Source organism: Sardina pilchardus, chromosome 2 (genome assembly GCF_963854185.1).
Source record: "Sardina pilchardus chromosome 2, fSarPil1.1, whole genome shotgun sequence".
NCBI classification, from domain to species: Eukaryota; Metazoa; Chordata; class Actinopteri; order Clupeiformes; family Clupeidae; genus Sardina; species Sardina pilchardus.
In genome coordinates, this window is record NC_084995.1 from 31,391,348 (window position 1) to 31,415,388 (window position 24,041).

At 40.3% G+C, this 24,041-nt stretch overlaps 2 protein-coding genes across 3 annotated transcripts; both read right to left on the reverse strand.

Moving 5' to 3' along the window:
• Window positions 1–981: 981 nt before the first annotated feature.
• Window positions 982–19,706, reverse strand: scp2a (sterol carrier protein 2a). The gene is made up of 16 exons (XM_062526858.1): window positions 19,569–19,706; window positions 18,535–18,583; window positions 18,371–18,442; window positions 18,042–18,173; window positions 17,444–17,508; window positions 17,122–17,248; window positions 16,560–16,623; window positions 16,190–16,276; window positions 15,088–15,238; window positions 14,776–14,923; window positions 13,792–13,899; window positions 5,795–5,948; window positions 4,949–5,045; window positions 4,641–4,770; window positions 3,443–3,522; window positions 982–2,349 (listed from the first exon to the last, which is right to left on the reverse strand). The coding sequence occupies exons 1-16, from the start codon at window positions 19,617–19,619 to the stop codon at window positions 2,254–2,256; spliced, it is 1,611 nt and encodes a 536-aa protein (XP_062382842.1). The 5' UTR covers window positions 19,620–19,706; the 3' UTR covers window positions 982–2,253.
• Window positions 19,707–20,025: 319 nt separating this feature from the next.
• On the reverse strand, window positions 20,026–24,011 carry czib (CXXC motif containing zinc binding protein). 2 transcript variants are annotated; one of them, XM_062526871.1, is made up of 8 exons: window positions 23,958–24,011; window positions 23,791–23,874; window positions 23,393–23,449; window positions 22,968–23,049; window positions 22,751–22,782; window positions 22,561–22,638; window positions 22,213–22,278; window positions 20,036–20,422 (listed from the first exon to the last, which is right to left on the reverse strand). In XM_062526871.1, exons 1-8 carry the CDS (start codon window positions 23,961–23,963, stop codon window positions 20,345–20,347), a joined length of 483 nt encoding a protein of 160 aa, XP_062382855.1. In that variant the 5' UTR covers window positions 23,964–24,011; the 3' UTR covers window positions 20,036–20,344. The 2 variants fall into 2 exon arrangements, with proteins under 2 accessions (XP_062382863.1, XP_062382855.1); XM_062526879.1 differs by lacking the exon at window positions 23,393–23,449 and having other exon boundaries at window positions 20,026–20,422; window positions 23,958–23,999.
• Between the last annotated feature and the right edge of the window lie 30 nt (window positions 24,012–24,041).

Here is a 24,041-nt window from a genome sequence, read left to right on the forward strand (position 1 = left end):
CTGATAAAGTTCCAGCTCTGGGGCCTTGGGTCTGATCATATGGCATAAGAACCCTGGGATTGGTCATATGGGATACGGGCCCGGGGATTGATCATATGGGATACGGGCCCTGGGATTGATCATGTTGGATACGGGCCCTGGGATTGATCATTTGGGATACAGGCCCTGGGTTTGGACATTGTGCTTACCTCCTCTGCATATACAGTATCTAAACAATCTTTTTTTAGCAAGTCGTTTTAGCAAGGTCAAAAGAACTGTACCCAGTAGTCCAGTTTATTTCTGTCAGCACCAGCTGAACTGTCATCAAGCCTTTATGTAAATCTCCAATCACCTAAACAGAGTAAAATGATTGGGGGAAAATGTGCAAATTAAACTCCCAGTTGATAAAAAAAAAAACCTGTGGGACAGAAGCTCTGGGAGTGATGGTAAAAACCCATTCAACTGAAAAGCCAACAAAGCCTAATGTAATCATGAGGAACCACTGGATTCAGTATGGACAGCATGTAGCCAGCTGAAAACAAACTCCTTATTGACTTTCTTTAATGGGGTTTAAATGTTGCAGTTTATATGCAAAGTAACTCTGAGGCTCCGGCGACAAAGTATGAGTGATGAACTTCATTTCTGTGAAGCACACGAGACGCTCCACCCTACCCTCAATGATCTACAAATCACTTTCTGGGCAAAAGCACCACTGGGCACATCAGGTCAAAGAAACTTCTTTAATTATTCCAATATTTTTGGGCAGGAAGGTGGCTACGGTATTTCAATCTAGTTGTATTTTTCAATTTCAAAAGCACTGGCCTAGTAAGGATTCTACATAATTCTTCATTAGACACAGGATTGTATAAATGTGGTCTTCTAAATAATTGACAAGCAAATTCTTCCAAGAATTTCAAATATGAATTGAGGACAACAGTGTGGCAGTACATTAATGCAATAAATTGTCTAACAAAAGAGATTGTAGAAATCATAATCTTCAAGTAGATAGAAAATTAATAGAAGCTTTATTTGATACAAATCAACAAAAGTGGTCTCCTCAACGTCTAGTAGGTACCATTGGTTTATACTTGATTCTTGGGGTTCGTAAAAAGGGGAAAAAAAGACGTCTCCATTTTTTCTTGTTGGACACTGGTCAATTACAATACATTTCTTTACAGGTTGTTTTCTCAATTTTCACCTACTGTAAGACGACAATCTCTCTCTCCAAAAATAGCATTTGAAAATTACAGAAATCCATAGGCCCCCCTACTACACACTCTTTTCATTTTTTTCCCCAAAATGTAATGTCATTTCATTATTCTGGTGAATCACAAGCATGTAATTTTCAAACACTTTATGTCTGACAAACTGCAGTACAAATGCCTCACACCTGATCTGCCATGGAACATCTGTGGTTCATATACAGTGATAGTATGTTAATGTTTAAACAAACCGTTGTACTTAAATGTCAACTATTCTACAGATCACAATGAATCACCCAAAGGCCAACAGCAATGGTACTGTCCATATCAATTAATATGAAAGTCTCCAGGGGAAATGATTCATGTAATGCTACAGTAAAATGGCATTTAAAAAAAAAATGGGAAGTTCATGTTTTAATCACTGGCCCGTGGCTGAATAAAGACCCAGGCAGCAGCATTATCTCTGACAGGGGGTTTACACGGGTGCATCACTGAAGCGCTCCACTGGCGATGCGTATGCTGCTGCACTTGGCACCCACTGTACTCAATGGAAGTAGCTACACCGGGTGTGATAGCAGCGCGTACAATTCGAAAGAATCTTTTAAAATCTTTTTCGAAAGAGTCTTTTAAAATAGTTTTAACATGTGAATTGCGAACAGAGCACTTCAATTACACGCCCTGAGTAGCCTCCCTGTGAGAGACGTCCATACAACAACATTACTTCTGCCTGTTCCTTATGTAGCCTCATCATCAATTGTTATATGTACTGGAAATAGCACAAGACTTATTCAGGTTAAAGACTATAAACAGTCTCACAAATTCATGGTTACCAATGCATTTACTTAGTGCAGTGCTTGTGCAAGAGACACAGTTATGCTAGACACCAGTCTCTACAAGAAAGACAGGTCTATGGTGTTTCCACACTGAGACTGACGAGGCCATAAAATGCTCTTGGTCATTGTTAGTAAGCAGCAATTATTAATGTGAAGTTCACAGACAAGTTGTCAGTCTTATCAACGCTTGTGGAGGGGGAAGACAGACGGAGAAATACATGAATCAAGGACGAGTGATTTCACAGCTTTGCTTTGCCAGGGGCCATCTGCAGACTCTGAAGTTTCATGGCCATTCCCATATTTCCAGTGATCTTCAGCTTTCCTTGGAAAAAGGCCTTTGGACAAAATAAGATGATGATTAGGAAAATACTAGAATGTGTGTGATATATTATAATGACTAAAAAACAGTCTGTGATGAACACATACACATTTACAAATGACCCATTAACAACACATATCATGCGTGCATAGCAACGGCAAGAAGAAAAAGTGGACAGAATGCAATTTCTAATAGGTTCAAAAGCCAGACAGATGGGTACCAGACTGTAATTAAACTCTCATTTTTGACAGGCAGGTGGAAATCGTAGTGGAGGAAAGAGACAGAAGAACATCCTTGGGCAGCCAATCGCACAGCCATCACCTCATCTACACGAGTCAATGCGAGCAGAAGCGGTGCGAAGGCCAACTCTAGCGTAGGGCCCCAGGTTGTCAAGCATGATGCAATTTCTGTATGACAGCTTAATTTGGAGGCTGCTGAAGCAATGTCAACCTTCATATGCACTCGTCACACAAACAGATATTTTTCATCAATTACATATCAATGTTTATTAAAAAAACGAACATGCCTAGTCTGTCTGCCTGCCAAATCTGATGACTTGTTTCATGGATGTGGTTGAGCTGCCATGGCACGCATATGAATACATTTGGCTTCGTTAATAAATGAAACGGCAAAGCCCCAGGGATTCATTAAACCGTTGTAGAAATCACCGTGAAAAGCCGTGGCTTTGATTAATAACAAGTCAGGATATACCGAATTGGCACACTGCCTTTCAGGACGCAATTTGTCTAAAGAATCCAAATGATGACCCAGTGCTGCTCAGATGGTCATCAGTCACAATGACACAAAGAGTCCATCAGCTCTGTTAGTCTATTTATCACCAAGAGTGACTCCGAACGCAGAAACAGAACTATCTGTCTGAGATTTTGTCTCGGACAGAGTGAAGTGACTCTTTACTCTGTCAACCAATCAAACCAATCAAATTAGAACATGGCGATGAACGGACCTTTCACACAGGTGTGTAGACCCTTCACTAATATGTGCAAGAAGTGTCTCCCTTCAGGTATTCGCCTCTTTTCTGGTTTGGAGATGGTCCAGGCAGATTAAAAAAAAAAAACAAGAGTTTGTTTTGTCAAATCAAGAACACTTACAGTCTGTGGATTCATTTTCCCCGTCATCAGGGATAGAAGGTCTTCATCTGACATGGCGATGGTGCAATCCGCTTTTTTATCTGTTAGAGACAAGAAGGAAAGAGAGAGAGAGAGAGAGAAAAATAAGTTAAAATGTGTGATCCTACAACTCATTTTGATCTTCAACTTCACTTCAATGTTAAAATAATAATAATAAAAAAATAGACAGAGAAAACAGAATGTTTACTCCCTCCAACTTCTTCTTCATTTTATTATTCATTTATTTGGCTTAATACAGGGCCAGTCTCCCTGGAGCATCTAAGTGCCTTGCTCAAGGGCACAACGGTGGCAGTGGGGAATGCAACCCACAACTGCGTGATACTCCAGCCCCTCAGCCACTATACTACCACCGCCCCCCAACGGTGTTGACATTTCACTTCAACTCACAAACACATAAAGCAGTTAAATATTAATCTGAGCGGTTATTCAAGCATGCTGACATGCATGAAATCATATTGCCGGTCCTGCATTTGAGGGTGAAATTAAGTCAGCAAGTAGGAAAGGTAAAATCAGACATCACAGATCCTAAGCTTCAGTCATTTTTCATTTGGCTGTGATGTACTCAAAAGGGACAACCAGTGAGGCAGGGAACACGCTGACATTTAGAAATAGCCACCATTACCCATTAGACCCCCTCTTAGTGCTTCTACAACCAATTGAATGTCAAGCAAGAGTGTCCTTTTTTTAGTACATAAAAGGACCATTAAAAATGTGCTTCACTTGGTTTTGGTATGCTATGTAGACATGTAGCCTCACAAGGCCGCAAATAATCAATCATTCTCTGTGCATTTCTCCAGGATTCAAATACAAACAAGGTAGCCTTGGCTTAGTATCCACTGAGAATGGTTAAAAGCCTTTGAAGAGGCTCTCTATGTTTCCTGCTGAAGAAACATTTGTTGGATGTAGTCAGAAAGTGTACAACATCGGACATACCGGTAAGAGCTGTGACCATTCCATAGGTAAGATCAAATATACCAACCACTTACTAATACTCCATGTTAGTCATAGCTGGAAAGGGGAAGAGAGGCTTCCACATCCACCCACTCAATATGTTAGCACTTTTATCAATGCATTGAAAATTCAGTCAGGCGAATTGTCAAGGCCAGCTTAGTGAAGTATGACTGATGATGATCTTTTTGTCCACTGTTGACCTGCTGACCTGCATCATTGGTCACTGAGCCTTTGCCGTTTTTCACGTCCACGACCCACACAGCATCCGCCCCTCCTGGGCCACCCTTCACCTTGAAGGCGAAGATGCCGCCGATCTTCTTTACAAGTTGCTCGCCTTCCTGCCAAGAAGAGAATATGGGGAGAAATGACAGTCTTATTGTTGCTTGCAGACAGCTGTTTTCACTACAGCTTTGAGCTATTGTCATTTGTTCCTTATTCAGAACTTTACAGAACGAGTCTCAAAGTAATGTTTGTTGAGTAACTTAAATAGAAGATTATGTGGTTCTAGTTTAATACCTCTTCTAATTTGTTGGCGATCTCTTTGAAGACGGAAGTCGCTTTGAAGCCTTCCAAGTCACTGGCCGCACTAGTGAGCACTGCTCCAATGTGGGACCTGACAAGGCAAACAAAACAACATTTCCTAAGGCCTGTAGGGCACATGTATGGGTTATCACATAGAGACAGACATTCAGCAACTACTCAACGTATGTTTTCACCCAGGTCCAAAGGTCTGCAAAATGCCCTTTAGCACCCTTTATGAGACACACAATATCGACAGTTTGTCTACTGTTCAAGCAAAACATTTAAACAGAAATATGCATCCAAATAAACATTCATCTGCATCTTTCTCTGATAATTGTTTGTTAGCATATTTTGTTAGTTTAGTAATGGTTGGTATGTTGACATTGCAGAATTATATCAAACAGGACTCTGATATTGGTTAACTAAAATGTCTGTGAAAGCAACGCTATGACCCTGGACAGTCACAACAATTTGATGGTGCATCTGCCGGATAAAAACTGGGAAAAAATGCATACTGTACGAAAACCATACCGTACCGTATGGTTACATGAGTTCTTTACATACAATTACACCTTTGCAGACTAACTCAAGTGATTGTAATGCTTTTTGATTACGATGTTTCATGGGCTTCAGAGAAAAGGCTTTCTGTCCAGAGCAATCAGAGCACAATCAGTCTCAGGCAACCTCTCAATTTCACACATCATACAGTACTACCCACCAAGTCGAGCAAAGTACAAATTCCAGTAAACGAAAGGGCAAATATAAGACCTAGCTAAAACCCTGACCATTTAGGCCATTGAAAAGCAACAGAGTAAAAACAAAGCACCCCTCTTGACTGACCGCGTATCCTGAGGGAATCCCATCCTGTAGAGAGTGACCACCACAGCTCCTCCAAGACCGATGTTGTGCTGTAGGGCCACCTTTGCCCCCGGCACCTGCCTCGCCGCAGCCTCTCCCCTCAGCTGCCAGCACAGCTCCGCACACTGCGCCAGGCCTAAACAATCAATCGCAGAGAGCGCGAGAGAGAGAGAGAGAGAGAGAGGGAGAAAGAGAAAGAGGGAGCACATAAGCTATAAATGTAAAGTGAACGGGAAAAAACTGAACAGCAAGTTACCTTGAAGTTGGATTAAAACAAGTTGAGAAGTTTTGAAGAAATCCAAGGCACTCTTCGTCTTCATTAAAAAGCTTTTAATTAAATTAGAGCTAGTTCATATTCGAACAATATGCCAACATGTTTTGGCCTGCAGTGGCCTTCAGCAGGGCTTTTAAAAAAACAACTTTTGGATTAAAACAAATTGGGGAAGACCCAAGAAATCCTGTGGAAAATGTACTGAGCTTGAACAGAGGATTTCTTCTTTGGAATCAAGGATTGATGCCCTTCCATCAAAGACCGATGAACCACGAGACACTTCTCATGAAGTGAGTACAGCAACAAAGACTGGGAATCAAGATAATGTACTGAACGGGCTGATAACCCTGCTAATGGAGCGAATTATTGCATTGACTTAACAAAGCCAAAGGTGCCTCTCACTTGGTCTTTCATACACCCTCCCTTCCTTCCTCGATCCTCGTCCTCACTGATCTAGATAAAGAATGATGGGGCAGCAACAATGGAATAGTCTATCCAGTGTTAGTTATAGATCAGTGGGAACCAGCCTCGAGGACTGAGCATCGAGGATCGAGGAGAGAGTTTGAGAGCCACCCCATATGTGAGTACAGAGCATTGGCAAACACAAGATACAAAAGGAACTGTATTTACTTCAACACCAGCAAATTCATGTTCCAAGAAATATGCCTGGTATTAGAAATAGAGCAATATGGAGACCAACTATTAGCCGCAGCTTATACAGTACATTGATTTTGCTAAATTTCTTCAACGATGAGGTTAATACACGGGAGCAGTTAATATGGTATTAATATGGTCTTGTTTCTTTTAACTTGCATAAAACACTGCCCTGTGGCTTATACACAATGTGGCTAATACACAGGGAATTACAGTACAAAGAACAGCTGTATGTCCGAGAAGATTTCAAGGAACTTTATATGAACTTTAAGATTTCTGTCCTATATGAGCTTGGACACAAATTTTCATCAGTTTAAACACCTGGCTTGCAAACACATGCTTTTCAGGTGGAATGAAATTAATTGACAATTTTAACCTTTTCTGGAATCGCAGAGAATATGTCATCTACCTTGTAGCACAAAACTACTGTATGGCCTGTCTCCATCATCCAGCATGTTTTCTGCCGACCTTGGGTGGCACTCAGATTAGCCCTCAGTAGTCGATGGAAAAAGACGTCAACAACTCGGCAAAACCAAAACACTCTGCACGAGCTGAAACAGAGTCATGGCGAACCTCCTCTGCTGTAAGGCCCTCTGACAATCACCCGCTAGCTCCCACTGAAATAAAAACCTTGGAGGAATACAACCAGCCCGCTCAACAATGCCCAGCCACATCCAGAGGAACAAATGAGCATGAGGGGATATGTTATGTTGAGGTGCTGCAGAAATCTACATCACACCTACCAAGGCTGCTGAGATGCCATCAGTAAAGAGGAGTCATGCTAAAATACCAGTGTCTGATAACATGGACACCGCTGGAATGACTGTGGAGAGCAAAATCAACACCCCACTCCAACTCCCCCGAATACCCATCACCTTTCCCACGCCAGTATACAGTATGTCACTCCCTGCAAGTATACAGAGGCCGATGTCAATAACCAGGCAGTTTTTGAATAGCCCAATATCATCAGCAGATCCCCTGCAAACCCAAGACCTTCAATTGTTTTATCAACCTTTACAGCACCAAAAAAGCCACCCCCTCCCCGCCCCCATTCAGAAGAATCTTATCAGCAATCATATTCTCAGCAGGCAAATAACATGGAATGTGCAGTGGACCAAGCAGCAGGGATTAAATCACTAACTCTGATTGCCATATATGGTTTGATATTTTCGGGGTCCCTGCAATAGAAACGGTACTGACATGCCGGAACCCAGTAGGCCCATGACATTCTCTGTTCCTGTATTGATGGAACGAGTCAAGAGCATCGACCTCACAGGGTAAACCAGTCAAATCTACACCCTCCTACCTGTATCACAACAACCACAAAACTAACCCGCAATTAGCCTACCTCTACACTTAGAGTAAAACTAGCACTAGAATATCCGATCTCTTTCCAACAAATCATTATTACAGTTTTTTTCAATCGCTAACAAGCGTTTGTCCATTCAGTTGACACATTTTCAAAACTCTAAACACAGTTAGCACAGCATCGGTCTTTCGTGGCCATACCATTCACACATTTCATGTTGTTTTCACACAGTATGCAGTCGGTGAATACATTTTCAAAATGCTTACATTTTCTTAACAGACAAACTATACCTCCCAACAAAATCATGGATCGTTTTTGTATTATTTTCGAATGTTAACACACAACATCCCACAATAGTTAAAACAATATTCCAAACCTTAGATACAATATAAAAACCTCTGCTTCTGCAATGTTATCAATTCCAAAGCAATATATCTCAGCTGATAATAAACAAACAATCAAATAATTGACACACAGATGATTTATGTTGGGTAAATTGGGCAACCACAGCTGATTTCAGTCTGTCTTAGACTCAGTGTCAGGGGTCTCTATTACATTGACACTTACACAGTAAAAAGAGGAGGTGATGTTTTTGGAAGCAGAAACAGAAAAAGACAAATACTGTAATGTCTGGATGAGGATGAGTAAGAGTAAGGGGCCCAGGGAGAAGAGCAGGCCCAGTGAGAGATGCAGTGAGAGGTGCAGGAGCACTGAGAGGAGCAGGTGCAGAGATTAGACACAGTAATATTGTGCTTTTTTTGTTCACCCCCTTTTTATCTGGGCTTTTGCTGTTGTTTTTTGTTCAGGATGCTCTTGTGTATCATGGATATTTTGTTCACTGCAATGCTGTAAAACTTTTTCTGTTCTATCATAGTCTACTGTAAACAGTATTTATACTGCACCTCCTGTAGGCCTAGTGAACCATAAAAAATAAAAAAAAACGAAAAAAAAAGATTTGCTTTTTACTGGAATGCATTTGAATGTGAACATCAACATTTGAACATCAACATTTGAATTACATCTGGACATACAGTTCCCAACCAAGAAATTTAGTGTAAAAAGGCTGGATTGCATGTTTTGCATGCAAATACCTGTAAAACTGAAACATAAAAGTCTATGCAGTTTTTGTAATGTCAACAGTAGCCAGTATTTTGAAACCTAGTGTACTCTGATAGACTGCATGTATCTTGTGAAGTGAAAACAAGCTTCATTCTTTGACAAAATAACTTCATTTTGAGTCAGGTTTCCAGTGTTTTGGTAAAGTTAGTGTGTGCAGAGAAATGACGAGTTAGTGTATATGTAACAAAATGTGGTGTAAGAACATGGGATGTGCTTTTGAGAGGAAAATGATCCATTTGGCCAATTGTGTTTTGTAGGTGAGAGTCTGTGTTTAGAGTTTTGAAAATGTGTCAAATGAATGAACAAACGCTTCTTAGCGATTGAAAAAAACTGTAATCAATGGTCTTATCTGAACGCACAACCTCGATTGTCTACTTTTAACTGAGACATTGTTAGATCAAGCAAGCAGACAGTGCTACACTAAACCAGCCCCCTCAGATTTCAGCTAAGTGTTCTAAGTATTTCTAAGTGTTTGCAGAACAAATAAAGGAGGGGGGAGGGCCACAGTATAAAAAAAATCTCTTCAGTGCAATCAATCATCATTGGGTGGCTTAGTAGCATTTGAACACCTTTGTGCATTATATCTTCTCCTCAGATTTTACTGACTATTAACAGGCCTCCAAAACACTCAGCTTTCTTAAAGATTTATGTGATCTGTTGTCAACCATCTGCATAGAGTTTGACAGTATTATATCAGGGGATTTTAGCTTGCATGTAGTTATTCCTGAAAATGGTTATGCAAAGCATGTACAGTACAGGGGCCAACACACACTCTTGGCCATACAATCAAAAGTGTCAATGTCACCACACACTCAGAACAGATCTATGATGGTAAAAAGGAGAATCATAAATGAATTTCTCTTCGAGCAAGCACTCAGATCACAGCCATCTCGTGAACTGTCGGAATCAGTAGGTGATATACTGGATCATTTTAATTAAAGAATGGCAAACATTATGGATGATAAATCAAGACAGTTAAGGGCAAAAAAAAAGCACCCATGGAAACAAAATTCAGCAGCTAAAATCCTAAAAAGAGAATGTAAGACCAAAAGAGAACGGCACAAATACAAACTTCAGATACACTATGAAATCCATAAAGACATGCTCTGCACATGTCTATCTTGTCAAATACCATCAGTAAAGGTACAAATAACTCTTGTCTGCTATTTTCAACGGTGGAGAAGCAAATTAGCAAAACAAATTAACACCTGAACTTCTCTCAACTAATCCATGCAACGATTGAAAAAATAGTCTCCATTCAACTAACCACCTTCCTAACATCAAATGGGTATTTTGATTACTTTCAGGTTTTCAGGCCATTCATAGCACTGAAACTGGGTTTTAAATTGCATATGCCTCAATACAGATGAAGTTAGTGAAAAAGTTAGTGCACATCCCAGGTCAAGGTGCAGAACAAGGGTAAATCATAAAAAATGGAAAAAGGTTCGCACACTTGAAATCCTTCTTTTTAGTTTTATTTTCTTTTCTTTAGCACAGAATGACGTTTCGACCGTGTGGTCTTCTTCAGATTCCAAAAATGGAATAAGGTTCGCACACTTGAAATTCTTCTTTTTAGTTTTATTTTATTTTCTTTAGCACAGAATGACGTTTCGACCGTGTGGTCTTCTTCAGATTCCAAGAATTTCAAGTGTGCAAACCTTTTTCCATTTTTCAATACAGATGAAGGCAAAGCATCAGTCCTAGTATACAGTCTACACAGACTAGCATTGGGTTGGAGTTTCAGGTATAGTCAAAAATGTATCCTGGGGCCACTATTATTCAACCTCTATATACTCCCACTTGGACAAACCATAAAAAACGATCTGATTTCCTATCATAGCTATGCTGATGACACCCAACTTTACTTAGCTTTATCGCCTTATAATTATGGTCCCTTTGAATCTCTTTGTCAGTGTATTGACAAGATCAAAAACTGGATGTCTCAACATTTTCTTCAGTTGATCAAAGAAAAAACTGAAGTAATTATATTTGGTAAAAAGGAAAGACTTAGGTTGCCACTCTCATTGATACTAATATATATATAAAGGACTTAAAGCAAAATCCTTGGTGTCATAATTGACAGTGATCTAAATTTAAAACACCCTTTTTACCACCTCAAAACATTGGTAAACTTGGAGCGCTCATGTCAAAACATTATTTGCATTATGTATTCATCTCCAGTAAGGTTGATTACTGTAGTGGGCTTTTCACAGGCCTTCCAAAAAAGACTATCAAACAGCTTCAAAAGATACAAAATAAGAGGCTAGGGCTCTCACGAAAACCAAAAGAACTAACCACATTACTCCAATACTTAAACACTTCTAAACTATTGCCCTTTCATGCTTTTATTTATGTACTATTATCTTGTATGTTTCTATTAATTCTTTAACTATTTTTTTTTTTTAAATATTTTTTGGGGGGCTTTTTTTTAAGCCTTTAATGATAGGATAGTGGAGAGAGACAGGAACTGAATGGGAGAGAGACCGTTGGGGTGGGATCCGGAATGACCACGGGGCAGGAATCGAACCCGGGTCGCCGGCGTGCGGTGCAGGTGCCCCAGCCAGTCTAGCCACTGCTGGGGCCAATTCTTTAACTTTTAACTATTCTTTGACTATTGCCGCTTTTATGAGCTATTCCTGTTTACTTTTGTTTTGTTTTAAGCACACTGAATGACCTGTGTATAAAATGTTATATATGTGCTATATAAAAAGTTGACTTGACTATACAGTATAATAATATTTACTTAGTATTTATTTAATTAGTGCTTATCTAGATGACTGCACTGGATTAGAATGTCTCTTTAAACCGGTGTAATCAAACCTCATCCAGCCAATCACTCTACTTTCACATATTTCCTATCATTCAAAGATCAGCTCTAAAAACCTGCATGAAATGGACTTGCAGTGTGCCACCATACAGAAGTAGACACATGATGAATATGCAGTGGGATGATGGAGTAAACTAAGAACAGCACAAATGAAACTAATAAGTCCTCATATATTGTCCACAGACAATGTTTCTTTGTGGGTGTGTGGGAGTGTGCATTTGTGTGGGTAGTTCAGCTCTGTTGCCAATAGACAGGAACCATTCATTTCCATCCGTGAACTCCGAGTGACCGAGCCATATCTTTCCCTGAAAGATCCCTCACACCCCGGCCTGCCCAAATAAACAGTGACTGTGAATACTGACACTAGCAAAAGAAATCCATAAGCCAACCGTTTCCGCTCCAACTGAGAGAGTGATGCACTTCACACCCTCACCCATCCTAATCTGGGGCGGGCCAGCTCCACTGTGGCTGCTGAAGCTAAGCATTTCATCCCCTTTGGCTAATGGGCTTTTTGCCTGGAAATCACTGCAAGATAAGGGACTTAGGGTAAGGACCTCTGCCCCGAGCTGGTCTCATGCAGTATTGTCCATTTTTCATGATCCATATTTGAGAAGATGGGGGCAAGTATGGGAATGTGCTTCTTGACCTGGTTATGCTTATAGGGGGGGGGGGAGAGTTGACTGACACAATGTCTGTATCTGAATCAGGATGACTGTTGGGGAAAAAAGTGAAAATAAACCTCCTCTTTAGGGCAAATATTCTGCCAATTGCAATAACACACATCTAAATGTATGTTATATGTTGGGATATGCTGCTTTAGCTTCAAACTTACACAATCCACTTGACTGGACACTTGTGTTCATGTGTACTGGAATCGATGCGGCATTGATACATGCCTTCCTCTGACTCCGGCAGGGACTTTCTCACATTGTGGTCTCACAGCTGGTTTACAATTCGTGTCCTTGTGAACCAAGTCATTATAATACACTCATGCATCTCCCACACACACTCTTCTCTCCAGCAACAGCCAGTCAGTCGGGTGGTGAAAGGTGACAATTCATAGTATTGTTAGGACTATTGTTAGGGACGAAGATGAAGAGAGAGTGAGAAGGAAAAGCAGGACAGACACAAAGAAAGAAAAGAGAGAGAGAGAAATCCAATTCAGCGAAGCATGCCCTCTCTGTGAGGGTGTGATGAAAAAGCATGCACTTTCACCTTTCACATGGGCAAACTGCACCAGCTACCACCGAGCACCAGGGAGGAGGAAGAGTGGAGATGAAGAGTAGATGAAGTGATTGATGGAGAGATGGACTTGAAGGTTGGGGGGGGGGGAAGAAAAATAGAGAGATGGAGAGAAAGAGAGAGAGAGAGAGGGGGAGGAGGGAAAGAAGGCAGGAAGGCAAGAAGAGAAGACTGTGGTGTCCTAAGACTGCAGGAATTACTCCTACAGCCAGCTGGAGTTAATTACCCTGCATGGCCTGGGTCACGCCAACTGGCAGGAGAGCTTGTGGAAAAGCATAGAGGAGGGGAGGCGAGTGAAGGGTGGACTGCAACTGAGCTCTGGTGACTCCTGGTGGTATCAGATGATACTGATGCCGGAAAACTCCCTTACCTGTCATCTTCTTGCACAGTCACTCAGTTTGTAAGGAGACAGTCTGCTCTCAGCAGATTTGCACATGTGCCATATTCCGTCCATTTCTTAGTGATAGAATTCACTGGACTCGGGACATGGGATGTTGAAAAGAGATGTTGTCGAGAGGTGAAAAGTTGAACGGTTAACATAAATGCCAGTGGCTTACCTGTGGCTCCGAGGGGATGACCTTTGGAAATGAGGCCCCCGCTGGGGTTCACCACCCACTTGCCCCCGTACGTGTTGTCTCCTCTGTCTATGAGCTCGCCGGCCTTCCCTGCAAATGACCCAGACAACACGTCCCACTGTAATTGGCTCACGCCAACAAAACAACACCTCAGAACATCCAGTGCTCTGAGGGAAGGAAAACACGCTCATTAAATTCATTGAAAGATTCAGAGTCTGGGGAGTGTAAATACACAATGCTTTTTTCTTGTTGTTTTCCAATCACATATTGTACTCCAATTAGATGAAGCTGTTGAAGAAATGTGGTGCATCAATTCAGTCTCCAAAGTTGTGTTTTTCACTTTTTAACTCTCTTACTATATAGAATAAGATGGCAGTTTAGACTACACACACCAAACTGTCAAAAGCATATATAAGACCAATCTTCTTATGTCCACCTAATCAGAGGTCCATCTGAAAGAATCCATTGAAAATAGAGCTGACCCCTTCTGTCAAATGTCTTTCTAAACTTTTAACATGAACACATCAATTTGCAGGACAACTGCAACTGCACTACAGTCCTCAGGCTGGACAATATGTGTTCATATATTTGGACCTGAGGCAGACAGGGCTGTAATTTTTAAAAATAATTGATATTCTCCTTGATTCTAAAGTTTTGACAACTTTGATTACCTTCATTAACAAATCATCACAACAAACTGACTGATGATAACACAACCTTCACACAAGAAAGATCCGTGAGGCTTTAATATGATGTTTGTTGTCTGGCACATTTTCTGTTTGCAAAAGTGCACTGACGGACCTCTGATCATGGACAAACAAACTTAGGCTACTACACTCACCTCAACCACCCGTTCAAAAAACACAAATGTGTCACTGACATGAAGAATGAATACATAACACTACAATCCATATTAATCATCTTTTTTTGAATATTTAGCTCGACAGGAAACCACAGTGTACACACCTTCTTCACACAGGCCTAGGGCTTCGTATGTGATGAGCTCGTTAGCAGAGAAGCAGTCGTGCAGTTCAATGACGTTCACATCAGATGGGGTCAGTCCGGACTTCTCAAAGCATTTCGTAGCCGCTGTCCGTGTCATGTCATATCCCACCTAATGGGGAGGGTTGAACTCGTATCATATTTCATGTGCCATTTGATCACTAGCACCATGATACCACTAAAAATAATAATATGACCCAAACTGCCCTGAAGACAGCCTGTGTTTGTTTGAAAGTTCACTGCTCCTCTCTATTAAACCACAGCTGTGGTTCTCACCATTTTCACACAGCTGTTCTCCTCAAAGGTGGAGGCCGTGTCAGTCACCATCTCCTGGGCAACGATCTCCACGGCTTTGTTTTCCAGACCGTGGCTCCTGACAAAGTCCTCGCTGGCCAAGACGGCTGCTCCAGCACCATCTGATGTTGGGCTGTGAATGGCCAATTGAACCCCATGACATTAAAATATGCTTAAAAACCCCCCTCTTATTAAAGTAAGCAAGTCATAGTTAAACACCCGAAAGCTAAAAATGTGACCCGAAGGGATCCCATAAACAAATACTTAAGAAAAATTGTTTCCCCCCTATGATTGCAATTTTTGTACAGTCTTACATCATATATAAGATGCCACTGAATAGCCTTGTAAGTTACAAGGCTATTCAGTGGCATCTTATGTATGATGTAAGACTGTACAAAAATTGCAATCATAGGGGGGAAACAATTTTTCTGACAGGGCAAAAAAGTTTGCCCAGTAATACTATGATTATCTTCAGTGAACCGTGAGAAACATTTCATTACACCATTCATGGCCATTGGTCAAGGTCTTTTTTGCACTTGAGTTCAAGGACACTACAGCTTCTCGCCTGTTATCTACAGTAACAGTGATGGCATCAGTGTATTAGTTCCATGCACCGTTCCTGGGGGCAGCCGTGGCCTACGGTTTGATCCCCGACCAGTCCACGGCTGAAGTGCCCTTGAGCAAGGCACCTAACCCCTCACTGCTCCCTGAGCGCCGCTGGTTCGGCAGGCAGCTCACTGCTCTGGGTTAGTGTGTGATTCACCTGACTGTGTGTTCACTGTGTGCTGTGTGTGTTCACTACAGTAATTTCCCGCATATAAGCCGCAGGACAGTGTTTTATGCAAGTTAAAAGAAACAAAACCATATTAACACCATATTAACTGCCCCCCTGTATTAACCTCATAGCGGAAGAAATTTTGCAAAATCAATGTATAAGCCACGGCTAATAGTCGGGAAATTACGGTAATTCGGTTACATGCAGGGTTAAATGCAGAGAAACGAATATCCCTCACGGGATCAAAAAAGTATATATTCATTCTGCACAGTTAGCTTTAAGGTTTGTCGACAATGAGGAAACTCTTACCAGCACTGTAGCAGAGTGAGGAAATCAAACACTTTTCTGGACTTCATCACTTGTTCTAGACTGTACTCGTCACGGAACTGAGAATACCTGTAACAGAGATCAGAGTTCACACTGTTTCAAGTCGATGGGATACTTATACACATATAATACACAGGTGCATGGATTTAGATATAAGTAACTGACTACCACAAGTCAATTATGAAGAAATTAAGGCAATCTTTTTTCAAATCAAATGGCCCTTTACTCTAATTAAGGAGTAGTGCATGCTTTCTCCCTCTTTAAGAATGCAAGAGTAATATCATACTTTAAAGAATTTTAACTTGAGTTCCCTATTCCCACAGTATGGGAATGTGGGGGTGTGTTAACTCACGGGTTGTTGATGGAATGCTTATGGTTTTTCCAGGCAATTTTGGCAAAGTGCTCAGGTTTGGTGCCTGTTAATTATCAAAAATAAATATCAGTGCCTTGAAACTATAGCTAGCTATCATTATATAAACACATGAACACATACACACACCATATCATTTGACTGACTGTAGTTAACTGTGATAAAAATGAATTGTAAATTGAATTTATTCAACCATAAAGTACCAAGACTATCAACAAGCAAAGCTCTCATGCATGAACTTTAGCTATTGTGTGGCATGTGCCATCAATGTTGGCAGTTAGAGTCTTGCTCATGGTGTTAAATTAGCATATACATTTTTGCCTAGTATTTAAATTAGCTCTAGCTAGACTCATTCAAAGACATAATTAAAATTAGGGCCCATGTCTTTAATAAGTAGAACTTAACTAAACAAAACATAGTCACAGTAAACAAATTAAAATACATTTCTACTGTTTTACGTTTTCACTTGTTCAATACTGTATGTATAAACTTCCCAAGAACCAAGCTGGTGAAAAATCCAAAGAGACCGAGCAGCCTTGCGTACCATACTTCTCCATGTGTTCCCGACCAGCATTGCCAAACATCTGGGGTGCAAATGGTGCCGCCTCCATCCCGAAGCGGTTGATCATCACCTCCATGTGTTTGTCCATCGGACTGGTCCTGTCCATGTACTGCAAAAAATGACCCTCTGTGAGACCACCATGATTTTACCTGACACTTAACATTCAAATCAACTCCAAACAAGCCATTAAAACATGAAGACATCAATGGTTTGAGTAAAGTTACTAACATGACCACAACTAAGACTACTCAGAAATGTGCTGAGTAACATGACAGTTGACACAACAGCAGACTGTATATAATACCTTTGAGGATAGAGACCCCCTCTCCATCTTCTCAAAGCCCAGGGCAAGCACACAGTCAGCGAGACCTGACAGGGACACAGGAAAGGAAAACATGAGGTGACCACTCATGAGAGAGAGAGAGAGGGGAGGGAGGGAGAGAGAGAGAGAGAGAGAGAGAGAATTAGCTAAATCATCACTTCCAAAACTGAAAATTCCATTACAATCATCCATATCTACATTTATTAATTTAGCCACATTTAGACACTTTCATCCAAAGCTACTAACAAAATGAGAAATTACATTAAAGCCACAATGCAGAGGAGACCTTAGTTGACAATAATGACCGAACCTATACCTAGGATACCTACGTAATAATTGCTACTTGCAGAGGATGAGCCTACAGAGGTGTAATAACTAGTTAAGTGTCAAGGAGATGGTGGTAGACGGATATAACTTCTAGACAGACACCAAAATATGCTCCAATGAGACATCTGAACGTAATATGAGCTTCATTAGCATGTTAAAATGGTAACATGCTTTCGCTTCACACACTTCAACTGCTGCATGAACAGCATGAAGAGCAGGAAGAGCAAACAGCGCTCCACTCCTGATCTCTCACCTCCCTGAATGAGCTGGCGAGCCATGAAGAGTGCTGTGGAACCTGTGGAGCAGTTGTTGTTCACGTTGACAATGGGGATGCCTGACAGACCCAGGCTGTGGTAGATGGCCCGCTGGCCACAGGTGGAGTCACCTACCGCATACATACAGCAGACAGAGGAGAGTGAGTCTATGCCATCAGTATGTGTGTGGTATGATGTGTGTAACCTCATGCAGAGTACGAACTAAGAGATCACAAATCTGTCATTTGATACATTAATTCATCAACAATAAGTTTACAAGGCGAAATGTATGTAAGATTCTGCTCAAAGATAGAAGAGAATAGCCTACCATAGACATAACCCACACAGGCCTGTTCTATTGCACTGTAAGGGATTCCAGCGTCTGCTAGGGCATTTTGACCTGGAGTTTAAAAATAGCAGAAAAAAAAAATCATTCATCCATTCATCCATTCATCACTATGATTTCAATTCTGTAAGTGTAGGTTACCATACCTGCTTCTTTTGCCATTTCAGGGTAATCCATCCCCCCTGGTTTCATAAACTGAAAACACATCTTTACATTACCACCTCATAGAAACAAGCATTCATTTTCACAGGAAGGCAGTCTGTCCACCTGTATGATTTCACCACAATTCACCGCTTGAGGGCGCTCTTGCACTATAAAATTAAATGTAGCCTTGTGTGTACTGGTGAACCATGACCTACTAACAGATATCAAACCTTGAACTTTGAATTCTGCCTGTACAGGCTGTGCAATTATTATGTCGATATAAAGGAACTTGTAAAAGATGTTGAGAGGTGAATGAATGGTCTGCCTCAACATGTTTGAAACACATGTGTCTGTTATTTGTTTATATCAGCTAGCTAGAAATGGCTAACTTTAATTTAGCTAACGTTATCTACTACAACATGGGTCTTTTTTTTACAGTCGATTGGCACATCATTAAGCTATCACCTTGCATAATGTTTTGAGGTTCAGCTGGGTTGAGTGCCTCTCACAGGCAGAAAACTGTTTGGTGAAAACTTGTCTTGCAGCCAGCTAAGTTTGCACAAGCTAATAATCAGGTCCTTAGACATGCAATGCTACGTACATAAAAACACCACATACTCACAAATAACGTGAAATCGTGAAACTATAACATCAGTCAGCACGGCAAACACTAGGCCTAGATATGCTAGATTTAATTAACTAGTTCGATTAGGACGACAGGTTTACCATCACATGCAATCATGAGAGTGACAACTCAGTTCTTGTCACTTAGCACACCGCAAAATATGAAACATCATTAGCTACTACTTTGTTTCAAGAAATTTCACTTAACTTTGGACAACTTTAGAGAACCGCTTGTTGACATCACGTCTAATTCCGAAATAAACGTCAAGGTTAACGTTACAGTAACTAAAGTGTTAGCCAGTTGCCTAACAATGTCGTGAATACATTCAGACAAAAGATAACACGGTCTTGACTGTTATTTTCGTTTCATTACAATTTTAAGATGTTCACATGTTTTATCTGCTACACCTACCTTTGTCATTCCCACTCCGACAGCAAATACTCTGTTCTTTGCAGGAGCCATGTTCGAAGTTGCTCAGTTCTTCTCAGTAGTGAACAATGACAGAGTAGTCGAGGTTCAACGGTGTGTACACCGATTACGCAACTCAGCTGATAGGGGCAGCCTGTCATTCTGACAGATCACAAGCAGGCTGGCTGTAGTGTGTAGTAGAACATTCAACTATTCGCTCAAATTCTGATTTAACATAGATTTTGAATTTTCAAAGCCAAGAATTTCTTTTGTCTGGAAATGACACCAGCATAGAAACACCACCTACAAACATGGCTATTAAAAAAACAATATGTATACCCTTTTTATCACGTAGGTATTTTTGTGACATATCACAGCAATCAAAGTTTATTTTCCCAACCAGTGAAATTAGCCTAATACTTTTTTGCAACAAAATCCAGGTAAGGAGGATTTCTTGCCCATAGCGAGACAAGACATGATCACAAGATACAGATCCAGGTACAACAATTCAAATCAGCAAATCAGACAATCAAACAAAAGTTTGGACCAAATATTTAATTCTATTACCAAGCATCATCTGCACAGTAACAATGAATGTGTTCCCCAAACTTTATCGTAGATTCAGTCACATTGCATCAGCACACTTCGACTGATAATTCTTACAAATTATCCTTCTTCCTGATTTTGCTCCATGCACCTTCATCGCCCCAGGCCAAAACCACACTGGTGGTTTCATGGAAAAATTCCACAGATGCTTGCAGTTGCAACAAAGTCAATGCTCAGCACTTCACAAACTTGTGTGTGACCTCATAGATGCCAACTGATTCCTTGACCTTCTCATCATAGTCTGTCCAATCCTAAAACATGAATAAAACAATAGACATATGTGAAGACACTGCTACCAAAATTCACATACCACTACATAAAAGACAAAAACTGCTGATCTGGAGTGCATCTGGAGCGCATCACTTCAGTATCAGACAAAAGGACCCTGAACAAGCTACACAGCATCCTGGACAATGACTGTCATCCACTCTACAGCACTATCATACAGCAGAAGAGCTTGATCAGCTGGAGACTACGCTCCATGACATGCACAACAGACAGACTGAGGAAGTCATTTGTACCCAGGGCCATACAACTGTACAATGCTTCACTGAAGGGAAAAGGAGAGTTGGACTTCTATGCATAGTATATCTGCACCTCCACCCTATACACTTACATGGCATGGCTTACATGTCTACCCTCTTGTTGTCCATTTTTGACCAATGACTAATGTCTGCACCCATTTCTAACTATCCTTGCACTGCTGCTATAACTCCATATATGTCCATATATTTATACTAGTACTGTTATGATTATCACTATACTTACATTTTGTACTGTACATATTTATTGCTGGTCACTAGAATGTAATCTTGCACTGTTGCACTGTGTAGTTTTTTTGATTTACTAAGCTTACATTTTACATTTTGTACTGTACATATTTATTGCTGGTCACTAGAATTTAATCTTGCACTGTTGCACTGTTGGACTTATTTGCACTACCAACTTGACACATACCTCATACTTGATCACAGTACCAATCCTCAGTACATTCATGCACATCTTATCCATAGTATTTTACTGCTCCTTTAGTCATGTTGATTTGTTGATTTGCTTTGTATTTTCCTGTTTACATTGTATTGTATGTTGTGTGTGGTGCTGCTGGGACCTTGAATTTCCCCTTGGGGATCAATAAAGTATCTATCTATCTATCTATCTGTCTATCAAAAACTTACTTTTATCTTTGAAAGACTTTTATCCAGGCACATATGTGATCTATTGATATGATCAAGGAATACAGGTGCTGGTCATATAATTACAATATCATCAAAAAGTTGATTTATATCAGTAATTCCATTAAAAAAGTGAAACGTATATATTATATTTATTTATTACACACACAGACTGATATATTACAAATGCTCATTTATTTTAATGTTAATGATTATTACTGACAACTAATGAAAATCCCAAATTCAGTTTCTCAGAGGATTAGAATATATATATTTTTTAAATGTTGGGAAAGTATGAGCATGTACAGCATGCAATACTTAGTTGGGGCCTGAATTACTGCAGCAATGCGGCGTGGCATGGAGTCGATCAGTCTGTGGCACTGCTTATGAGATCAGCTGTTATGAGAGCCCAGGTTGCCCCCGATAGTGGCCTTCAGCTCTTCTGCATTGTTGGGTCTCGCGTATCGCATCTTCCTCTCAACAATCAACCTTTTCATGATATTCTAATCATATGACCAGCACCTGTATAGTCTACTCCGGTGGTTCTCAAACTGTGGTACAGGTACCCCTGGTGGTACGCGGACTCTATGTTGTGGTACTCTGGGAGTCTCCAAGATGTTTTATTTCATGAAGACAAAATAATCACTTCAGATGACATAAAAATATATATAAATATAATGAAAAACAGCTTGTATCTTTCTTCAACAACAACAACAAAAACAATGCAAAACAGTACAATGTAAAATATTTAACAATTGGCCTATGCTACTGTATTTTAATGTTGGTCATAATGATGGTACTTGGAGAGCCAATTGTTCTTTCAGGTGGTACTCAATTGTGGAAAGTTTGAGAACCACTGGTCTACTCACTTTCTCCAGGAGGTTGACCTCTGGGAATGGTGTCCCTGACTCTGCTCCCTCTGCTGCAAAGCCAGCCTGGGGGAAAGATGGGGATGATGAGGGCGTGTGAAGAGTTCACACAGTTCACTGCGTTCATGGTCAACGTGTTGCTGAGTCATGTGCAATCTTTAGTGCAAAAAAAATAAAATAAGTAAATTTGTCATAAGAATAGAAACACATGAAATGTAGGCAGGTATTATTTTTTAACCCATTAGACACGGCAGGTTTTGACTGTAGCTTTTCATTAACCTCTATTACTCTCAATCATTTTAAGATTCTTTGTGTTTATGGAGATATGAGTGACATCTAATGAATCACCTGTGGCTGGAAATCCACTGGCTCTAATCCTCGACATTCAAACTGCACCATGGTTTTGAATTTTTCATTGTCCTCTGCCTACAGTACCAAAAAAAAAAAAGAAACATGGAGACACATGGATTAAATTATGTACATTCTTTTTGTCACTTGTTGAGACATGCGGCATAGACAACACTATTTTTTTACTCACATTATATGGTGTAATTGTGTCTTTCAGGATATCTACAGAGAACACGTGAATCATGGGAGATAACATCAGCATAACTTTAATAAACACCACTGTAAAGATTTTTTTTTTAAATGTGATTATGTCATATGAAAGGTATTCATGTGTCTGTTATCCCAAATTGGAATACAAACAGAGTAGCCTATACACTGCACAATAATTAACCAGCATGGGTAGTTACCAATTGAGTTTTCTCGTGAACAAAGCTTGCATTTCTGGACCATACTTGCACTTCCTCGTCCACCTTTGAGTGGTGTACTTTCCTGTGCAGACACATATCATAGGATTTACTTTACTTAGTTACAGTTACAAATTCAAATTGTGCAATCTGTACACAATAAAAATGTGCAATGAAAGCCTGAGAGCAGTAGCCTACCTTGGATTCAATTAGATCACTATACATTTGCTACTCAACTTAATATTCTGTAAACGTTTCAGTAATTGGGAAATCCAAAGACCACCACTGAATTCTGGGATTACTGGATGGAAACAGTCCAACAGCAGTTCCAAATAATAACGTTTCTGCTTTTGCTAAGAATCATCTTCACTATTCATAAGAAAAAAAAGCTAAAACATTTTACTTGTAAAAAATGATGTTTTGCTTACCATGAGGTTCACATACTGCCATTTGTCTGGGACCTCCCCACAATTTCCACACTTCAGCTGAAGATCAGAGGACCGGACAGATTAGATCACAAGCATTACCAATGAGCACACTTTGTGGAAGAGACGATGATTTTTTCAACGGCATGGTAGACAGGACAGTTAGTATAACATTACACACCAATAAAGCACACATTTAGTTCAAGTTGTTATTAGCCAAATAGCCTACAAAGTAGCCTATAAAGCATACTATTATTGGTCAGTGAACTTTCAAATATCCACGTGGCAGGGACTTTGAGCATCATCAGTTGAGATAGACTTTTGTCTAGGTTTGCAAAATACTGTTTAAAATTCAGTCATTCTATGCATGCATAGTTTTCAGAGCTAATGAGTAGACATACCTTTAAAAACCACCTGAAGTCGTCCCCCACAGGTCGTACATTTGTGACATTTTCTAATGTGGCTTTGAATTGCAGTCCAAATTTCTGTATTGAAGTAATACATATGATTAGCTGAATGTATAAACACTAAATTAACCATAACAGCAACACTTTCTACCCAAACTTACCACCATTTTGGAATCTAGTCAGTCCAGTCAGTCACGCACGCACGCATACGTAAACGTAAACTGTGCGCAAGCGCTGTCAAATAT